This window comes from Hipposideros armiger, unplaced genomic scaffold (genome assembly GCF_001890085.2).
Source record: "Hipposideros armiger isolate ML-2016 unplaced genomic scaffold, ASM189008v1 scaffold_451, whole genome shotgun sequence".
NCBI classification, from domain to species: Eukaryota; Metazoa; Chordata; class Mammalia; order Chiroptera; family Hipposideridae; genus Hipposideros; species Hipposideros armiger.
Genome location: NW_017731801.1, coordinates 1,163,804 through 1,173,433, shown reverse-complemented (window position 1 = coordinate 1,173,433; position 9,630 = coordinate 1,163,804). Strand labels below are relative to the sequence as shown.

Here is a 9,630-nt window from a genome sequence, read left to right as displayed (position 1 = left end):
AAACCTTTCCCTACCATATTTGGCTACAGCAAAAGTAGGGGAAAATGCCAACAGGATGTACTGGTGAGAGAGGAGGAGGGCTCATGCATGGTTATAGTAAAATTAGAAAGTAGGCTCTAAAAGAAAGCTCTCATCTACTTTGTAGGGAAAGGCAGAGCACCTGCTGACAGATGCTGGCGTAGCGGGCCAGGGCGTTGGCGTTCTCCTGGATAGCGAGGCTGGATGGACACTGGTTGTCAATTCTCAGCACAGCACGCCACTTCCCAAAGTCAGCGCCGTCTTTCTTATACTGAGCACAGCGCTCAGAAAGGCCATCGAGCCCTGCAAGTCACAGAAGAGAGAATGGTGTCTTTGCACCCCTGTCCCTGATCCATGGGGCCACTGATAAAGTGACAAGTTCTCCCTTGGGTTAGTTTCCAGTCAGCAGAGCTTAAGAACTGAATACATCCAGGCCAATAAACATAGATCCCAATACTGAGCCAAAAGACCTGGATTTAATAAAGATGGCTTTGCTGTACATGGTGGATTCTCCATAAGAACAGAGGGAACTAGTATTTGTTTAGTAGTTACTATGTTCCAGGCATGATTCTAGGCATTTTGCACACCTTTTCTGATTGAATTATCATAACAACTGTAATAGTTAATATTATACTCGTTTTACAGATGTGGATATCGACTCTCTGAGAGGTTAAGTGACTTTACCAAGTTTGCATAGCTAAAAAGTGACAGAGCTAGGATTCAAATTCTGCTTAGCTAACCAGTGCTGTGGTTTATATTTGTCTACTTGGGCAGTGAAGTACCTTGCAAAATTATCTAAGTAGTAAGTGTTGCAACCAGGATTCAAATCCAGATATGTGTCTGATCCTAAAGCCTGGGACCTTTCCTTTATTGCTGCTGGATTTTTTTCTAAAAATAATATTCCCAAGGGACGGAGTATCTTCTTTGTGCAAGACACTGTGGTAAATACTTTATATACATTATCTAATTTAATCGCCAAAACTATCCTGCAAAGCAGATGTTGTTATCCCTGAAATGGACTCAGAACACTTAAGTGACTAGTGTGAGGTCACAGTTATTAAATAGAGGCGCTGGGATCAAAAATCAGGTGTATGTGGCTCTAAAACCAGCGTGATATTCATATTTTATTTTCCCTTGCTCATTTCTAGCATATATTGGCATGATTCATATCAGTGAGCAATATCCTTACCTTGAATGGTGGTTTCTTTGTTTGTTCCTGCAAGGGGAGCACCTCCTTGGTCTAACTGTGAAGATAAATAATTAACAAGTAATTAGCAGGTGTCAGGTGTCCCAGTAAAACACAGGCAGAACCCCTGGTGTTAACTAATAGTTCTCATCTTTCACAGAATAAGCCATTGAATTAGGAAGGTGTATTAATCATTGAGAGAGACACAATTCAGTCCATAGTAGAAGGGAAGTTACCCGGAAGAAACATTGTAAGAACAACCCTGAGAGGACGGAAAGCACAGTCCTGGAGCTTGGGAAGTAAGAAGTAACCTGAGTACCAGAGATGCAGAGGTGCCGTATAAAAGCAGCTTCCCTTAAATTATTCATTCATTTATTCAAGAGACATTTGTTGAGCACTTGCACATAGCAGGCACTGTGTTATTACAGGGGAATAAGGATGCAGCCTCTACTCTCCGCAGAGCAGAGGATACGTGCATGAGCCCAAGAGGTAGGCGGTCTGGGCTGGAACTGGCTCCAATTTCGCCTTGCTGTGGGCAAGTCATTTTACTTCTTGGGATTCCATTTTCTCACCTCATCTCCAAAATAAGAGTAATAACTAAGTCTACCTCCAGAGGTTGTGAGGAGGATTAAATGAGTGCCTGAAGTTGTAAGCATGCATCAAATTCTAATGCTCTCTCTTGGGAAGTTCATGTAGTTTTGAAAGACCTCGTTACAAGACAACAGTCAGTGCTTTAATAATAATAGCTATCATGTGCTGAATAATAATTACGTGAGAGGGGCTGTTTTAAAAACTCATTTCGTCCTTATGAGAACCTTATGAGGTAGGTACTGTTATTCCTGTTTTAGAAATGAGGAAATTGAGAGACTAAGAGATTTAGCACCTTGTAGAAAACGGCTAAAAGAAGAGGTCATTGCATCTGTTCTCAGGAGGAAGATGTGATGGAAAGGAGTGAGAACAGCATTAGATGATTAGAAAATTCAAGAGTGTGGGCCCTGCCCCAGCCCCTGTGCCGTTGGCAGGGGTGCAGCTGCAGTGAGGGGAGCGGAAGTACCCACCTTGATTCCCACCACGATCCCCCTTTCCTTAAGGATGTTTCTGAACAGCTTGCCCTGGCTGTCCTTCTGGTAGAGGGTCTCATGGAACAGGATCACGCCCCCGATGCTCTGGCGGATGGAGTCGTCCACAGTGAAGAGGAGTTCTCGGAACTGTCTGCGGTTCTCTTCCGTGTTCTCCACCTTGATCCTCTGCAGGCGGTTTCCCATGGTGCCTATGGCGAGTGGGCGAAGGCAGGGTAAGGAGCAAGCCAGGCTTTCCTGCCACCCTCCTCCACACCATCTCAGCGACCCTCACCAGGATGGACAGCAAGACTCTTGTTTTTATTCGGATCTTCAGAAAGCCTGCCTCTTTTTCTGTCTCCCCAGGGAAAGACCTTGGGTGCTGTCAGGATGCTGATTAGGAAGTGTCTGGGTTGGGTGTGTCCAGGTCAGGGTGGAAGTCACCATTGGGTCCGGGTGGGTAGGTAAGGCCCTACAGCCTCTCCAGCCCTCCACTGGTCCAGCCCTTAATCTGACTGGATGTACATACAGTGGAAGGAGGGGTGAACAGGCTGTTGACTTCTGTGGCTTCTGTGTTTTTATGGTGGCGTGCAGGCCTGCCACAGCTCTCCCTTATACCCTCTAGGGCTTCTCTCAGCCACAAGCCCTTTTTCCCTGGGCCAGCTGTGGACACTTCCTTTCCCTCTCTGCTCTTCCTTGGCCGACTTCTCATTAGCAGCAGAGGGCTGTGGATCTGACCTCATTCTAGTTATTGAGTTCCTCGCCTTGCTGTAGCCTGGATTCAAATGACCTCTGGCAAGGGCCCTTAAAATGGAAAGCTGGAGCCCCTGTCCTTGGTTTTCATAAGTCTGCCTACTGGAATGACGAGACTCAAAAGGTCTATGCTTCCTGAGCCTTCTACTCGCTTTGTGCATAAGCCTGTACTCCTCTGAGAGGAAAGAGACAGTATGATTGTCAATTTGCCTTTGAGAAGTGTGGAAACAAGAGTCCGCTTGTCGGATGACCTTTCTTGCACTCACTCACCTACGGACTCATCGGCAGCCAGGATCCCCTTTCCATTGGCAACAATGCGCTGGGCAATTTCTGAGAGCTCCTTCTTCTGTTCTGGGGTGAGGGCTGGAAATCGGTGGGCCATGGTGACAGGTCTGGAAGAGAGTGCAGGAGAGTCCTGAACAGAACTGTGGGTGGCTCATGGACTCATGACCAAGGCAGCCGAGGGGTGCAGACAAGCCCTGTGGGCCCTCTGACATTTCTAACCCATTGCCACACATGGGTAAACGAATGAGGTCTGTTCCCCTGTCCCCGCCCCCTCCCCCCTCTCCACCCCCCAATTAGCCTAAGTATAGTTGCAATGAGCCATAATGGATGAAGGTGGGATGCCAAATGTTCATGGTGATCCTCCATAGAATGCCTTCCAGGAGACCTTTGGGGTCACCGATCCCGAGACTGAATCAGCTAATTAGTGACCCACTCAAAGCGGACAAGTAGAGGCCACTACAGTAATTGACTACCTCTCTATTCTGTGAATTCCTGGTATCATCGGGCACCCTGGATGGCTTGAGGCCAGGATGGTGAAGCTTTTGGCCTGTGTGGTCATTCTCCACTTTGCTCTGTTAGCCTATAGCCCATCAGGCTATTCTCCAGGCAATAAGCTTGAGAGGAGAAACCACCACGTGGCCTTGAAGTTAACCTCTCTTCAGCATTGGGACCTAGCCTCCTCTTTTCTTATATTCAACCATCTATGAGGCCATTTGAGGCAGATGGGGCGAATTTTTTCTAAGTGCCTCTGGGTTGGAGGTTCCTACAGACTTCAAGGCTGCTGAAGTCGTACGGTGATTCCTGCTCCAGTAATTCTCAGCTTCACTGCTTTCGCGAGGAGAGACTCTGGCTCCAAGACCCCCTGCCCGAACAACCTCCTCAGTAGTGGGCCTCTGAAGGCAATCATTGCCCTGTTGAGCTGTCACTTTGGGCTAATCTTGACAATGCCAGCCCACAGGGCTCTTATCTTGTATGCTACAACAGAAGAGTGATGTTGCATAGGCTGAGCTATCAAAGACAACAAATCATAATGAAGATTATCTTAGGTAGTTTCCTGTCCAATCCTGTGCCTCCTCTCCCTCATACACTCATACACAGGGTAGATGCCCCGTGCCTGTGTTTTGTTTCCTGGAAGTCCAGGGGCACCTCGATTCTCATTTGATCCACCCAACAATGAGGTAACCAGCCCAGGGATTAATGAGCTGAGACTCAGAGAAGTTGACTGACTTGCCCAAGGTCCCAGCTAGGATGAACCAGAGCTCCGTACCCAATCCTATCTCTCTTGGCAAATTGATTTCTTCATATTTGCTGCATCCCTTTAAGACAGGCCCTCAGTACCCTGCCTCTTTATATAAGAAGTTGACGGCTACTGAACTAATTCATGGAAGGTGTGTAACTGACACTACTCTCATTGTTGTCACCCTGTCTTCAGCAGGGGTTCTTGTCTTAACTGAAAAGAATGAAACCACAGTGCTGTTATTGGGGTACCAGGACAGGCTCATGGGTGACAGTTTCTAGAGAAGATGGTCTTTCCAGGCTCCTCACATCCCAGCCACCTGATGATGGTATTGCCCCTGTTTATATGTTAGTCTCAATATTGTAGTCAGGGATTTTTAGCTTTGAACCTGGCCTCCAGATCTTCATGCAGATAAAAGCCAACCTGAGGTTGGTGACATTCAGGCCAAAGAGCAAATTTTCTTTCTCAGTTTAGGTATTTGCACAGAGGAGTGGACAACTACCAAAAAATAAAGATGTTTTCTTAATGAAAAAAAAAAAGGGAAAAATACCCCAATAATAATAGCAAATTATCACTTACTGCCAAGCACCCTACTAATTGCTTCACATGCACGATATAATTTAATCCTCACAATAATCCCAGAAGGCAGTTGGGATTCGCACTCCCTGCCCTCCTCCCCCATGTAATAGATAAGGAAAGAATATACGAGAGTTTAATTATTTGCTCACGGACAAATAGCTATTAAGGCACAAAGTTGGGATAAGGGGCAGTTCTGTCTTTCAAGGAAAGAGTGAACTTGGTGAAAAGAATGGGCCTTGGCCCGTTGATGACACCTCCAAAATACTTGGTGATGACACCCCCAGAGTGCCCCAAACCCTTGGGCTGTGGCTCATTATTCCCACACCACTGACATTACAATCTATCAACATCTGACACATTCACACAGAGGTTTGCTGCTAGTAGATCAAACAGACCCATGTTCAAGAACCACCTCTGCTTCCCCCTGCTTGGGACCATGGGCAAGTCAATCATTTCTGAGTCTTAGTTTATTATGGATTAAATGACGATAATATCTGCTCTAGTTGTCTCATCGCCAAATGGATCAAATGTGACCTGTGAGCACTCTACTCCTGGTATTTGCTCAAAATATATTTGTTGAATTGCATGGTAAACATGAAGATGCTTTATAAAGCATTATGAAAATGTAAGCTATTATTATTTTTCTCTTTTAAATATTTATTAAAAAATAATCACCTAAGGGACTTCCGTGTTTCTATTTACCAAGCTATTTTCTTCAGACTCTGTGCTGACTCAACCAGAAAAACAAACAAGGAAAAGGTCAAATCAAAACAAATACTGTTGATGGGAAGTTAAACTTCTACAGAGGGATTAAAGGTCTGTACCACATCAGCACAAATGTTACCGGTCTGTTAATCATAAAACAGGGTCATGAACCAGTGTTCACCCCTGGGAGACAGGAGGCCAGCCGGGAGTGGGTAATGAGAGAGAATGAATTCTGTGCCCCTACGCCTCTGCTCACTGAGGTTTCAAGTGAACATTTTTAAAAGTATGATTGGAAGTTGTTCACATGATATTATTAAGTGAAAAAGGCAAGTTTCAGAGTAGTATGCAATATATATAATATTCTTCTTCTTTTTTTTTTAATTAAAAGAGTGGTATACACACACAGTTTGTGGGTCTACATAAGCAGAGAATAACCACCCTGGGGTTACTTCTGGGGAATGAGATGGGGTGGAGTGAGTCACATTTCACTTGAATTTTTTATAATGTTTGATTTCTTAATAAACAGATTTATATATTACATAATATATTAACAAGTTATACACACACACACACACACACACACACACACACACACACACACACCTGGGAGAAGGTTGTGAGAATGAACATATATGAGCAGAAGGTAATCACAGAAAAACAGAGCTACAAGTGACCTGAGGTCTGCATCAACCCTGCCAACTTTACCAATGAGGAAATGGAGGCGCAGGAAGAATATGTTTGATGTCCCTTCTACATTGTGATGGTCTAGGCTTGTAAGTCACATCCTATTGGCTTATGACTTAGAATCCTATATCTAATCCTTCTTCAGCAAAATAACAGATGGAACCCTACATTGTGGTTCTTTCTGCCTTCCTAGAAGAGGTTCTGTGAAATGATAACAATTTGTAAACTGTGAATGTTCCATGTCTGGAGAAATATAAGGTAGTAAGGAGTCCATTTGCTTCACTGTGGACAAGGCAGGTGGATTTTCAAGAAGACAGGCGTGAGGGGCTTCTTCGCTGGAAATCTATGACCGCCAAGCGCTGTGTGCAGTACTTGCATGTATGGATGCGTGAAGATGCTTACGGCTTCATTACCCACCCCAGTGCCACAGTGACAAGAGCAGTGGGATGCTCTCAGACAGCCTGATCCCTGGTGCCTCTGAATGCCCGTGCAGCAGCCCAGAAAAAGAGTATTGCCCTTTTCTCTAAACTGGCAAGTAAGTCAATGGAACTCCTAGGTTTACAGCAACTAGACTCCATTCCCTGGCCTGGCCCCTCAGGTCTAGCCTGGGCCTAGGTCTTCCCCAGATATGCCGTGGTTAAAGTGATGATGGCAGCAGAGTTTGAGCCCCTGCTGCATCCCACCGGCTAATGGAGCCCTAGGTAACTATTTAAAGTCAAGTGTATTTTAAAAGGCAAGCATCTCTTCACAACATGCCTGTTTTTCAGAGAGTAGAACAAATGCACCAAAACACATCAGTAGCTTTTGGTTCCAAATATCTTCAGCTGGAGGGTCTTCAAAGGGTTTTGGTGCCAATAGGAAGTATGATAGGAAGTATCAACCAAGTGGAAGGTTTTAGAATTTATAATCAAATGACAACTATGCTCGGTGATATTCCCAAGCCTGTAATATTTTCTCATGTGAGCAGTGGGTGAAGGTGAAGGGCCAAGAGTTTATTTCCGTGACAAAAAAAAAAATGTCAGTGCCAGTACCAGTCGGTGTGGGAAAAGAATGAAGAAAAAGACATAAGGTGATAGATACGTAAATAAATCAAAATAAGCAGTTGTTATGGAGAGAGTAGAAATGAGCAGGAATCTCAAAAATTGAGCAGAACTGAACCAAACAGGAGTATTCAAGTTGGTTGTCCTGGGCCAAGATTCAAAAGAGCCGTCACACAGGAAATGCTGGTAACTGGCATCAATCTTGAGCTTTGTGCCTACCCCTCACAGAGCCAGGAAGGGTGTGAGTATTTAGCCTTAAGGAGAAAAGCAATCATTTCAACAGATCCTCAAGTTTTCAACCTCCATCAAGTTTTCTCTGAAAACTAACGCAAATGGACTCTCCCCCGCTACAAGCTCTCATTAACCCCTTCCTGCCTGGTGCAGCCCAAGTAGCCAATCGATGTTCTTTTACTTACGGTTTGGGAGAAGGGAGTCTTAGAGATCAGAAGCTGTGGATGAGGCAGCAGCTGCCAAATAGGACGAATCTGTGGGAACACACAGCTTTTATAGACTTCTCATCAAAGTTGGTTTTTTTTGTTTTGTTTTTTTAACTTTTGCCTTCCCCTTCCCACCTTGGCCTGATAGGGAGGTATTTATCTAATGCCTCTGATTGGCTCATACACAGCCAATCCTTCTAATCATGTTCACACGCTCACTTTACTCAGAGAATCTGAGTTAAAGCTACAAGGGCTATCTGGAGACCGAGTAGTTCTTAACCCTGACTCTTCATTTTACAGGTTCAGAAACTGAGGCATAGAGGAATAGGAGGTTCCCCTAGGTCATGCAACTAAGCTCTAGAGTCCACCAAGGAAAACTGGGAAGAAAGTTAGCTTAGCTCCAGCACTTATGAAACACATGACCTCGGCCAAGGCTTTGTTTGTTTTTTTTTAAATTTCTCTGAGCCTTAATTTCCCCCTCTGTAAAGTAAAATCTCAACTTCACAAGAGCATTAAATAAGTTTGGACAGTTCCTGCATACAATAGGCATTCAAAGATCCCCACCCACTGAGAGCCGCATGGTAGAAATAATTTTACTTATGTTACTGGTACCAATTCTTCTTGTAATAATGACAACAATAGCAATAATAATAGCTATTTTTTTGAGATTCTAAGATGGTTCTGGTTCTTTTTACACGTATCTCCAACTTTAGCCCCTTTCAGAGGAAAGGATTATTGCTCTGTTTTCTGGATGAGGAAATTCTAGGTTCAGAGAAGGCAAGAAACTTGCTTAGAGTCACAGGACAGGTACACCGAGAGTCTGTCTCACTCCAAGTCAGTGGTCAAAAGCAGAGCTGTTTTTTGGTCACCGAAGACTGCGCAGATTAGCTCTTTCCCTTTCCACCTCCCAGCACTTTATCACCTTGGACATTAAACCTGCATTAATCAGGGAAGAATGACTTGCGTTGGCAGACCTAGGTGGCCCTGGCCTGGCTGGGCATCGTTTCACGTGAACAGCAGACTGGCCAGCATGTCAGAGGGGCATGAACATGCCCTCTCCCAAGTGGTGCTACCTGCTGCTGCTCTGGTGACATCAGCATTTGCCCACTTCCAGGGTTTGATGTGCAACTGAAACTCAAAGTTCAAGAGAGCAAGGCTGAGTGAGGCTTACTGGACCTTAGAAAAACAGCAACTCCTGAGCCACAGACTGCTTACAAGTTCGTTTGTTTTTTAGCCTATGAACTACATAGAATGTTCAAAATTGAGATATCAAGGCATATGCAAAGACCATGTAACTTGAAAGCTGTGAGATCCTCCAGCCTCTTTTGTCCTCAGTTTCATTATCTGTAAAATGGGCTAGTAAGTGGGCTCCATCAGAAACTGATTATGAAGCATGAACGAAATAACATGATAGGCATTTTGTTTAGCCATTCGTTGGTCTATGAACACGGATTGCTTCCACCTCTTGGCTATTGTGAATAATGTTGCTTTAAACAAGAGTATACATATGTCTCTTTGAGACCAGACTTTCAATTCTTTTCTGGCCTTTTTATTCGTGTAACAGTTTATTGAGATAGAATTCACATACCACATAATTCACCTGTTTAAAGTGTACAGTCCAATGTTGTTTGGTATATTCACAGAGTTA

At 44.4% G+C, this 9,630-nt stretch overlaps 1 protein-coding gene across 1 annotated transcript in view; it reads right to left on the bottom strand.

The window, feature by feature from the left end:
• The window catches only part of ALDOB (aldolase, fructose-bisphosphate B), a 12,177-nt gene extending 4,128 nt beyond the window's left edge, over positions 1 to 8,049 (bottom strand). Inside the window, exons 1-5 of the mRNA XM_019665745.1 lie at positions 7,962 to 8,049; positions 3,286 to 3,407; positions 2,263 to 2,474; positions 1,208 to 1,262; positions 161 to 321 (exon numbers count right to left, since the gene is read on the bottom strand). Coding sequence (XP_019521290.1) covers positions 161 to 321; positions 1,208 to 1,262; positions 2,263 to 2,474; positions 3,286 to 3,397 — 540 coding nt within the window. The 5' untranslated portion in view covers positions 3,398 to 3,407; positions 7,962 to 8,049. The remainder of the gene's footprint in view (positions 1 to 160; positions 322 to 1,207; positions 1,263 to 2,262; positions 2,475 to 3,285; positions 3,408 to 7,961) is intronic.
• Between the last annotated feature and the right edge of the window lie 1,581 nt (positions 8,050 to 9,630).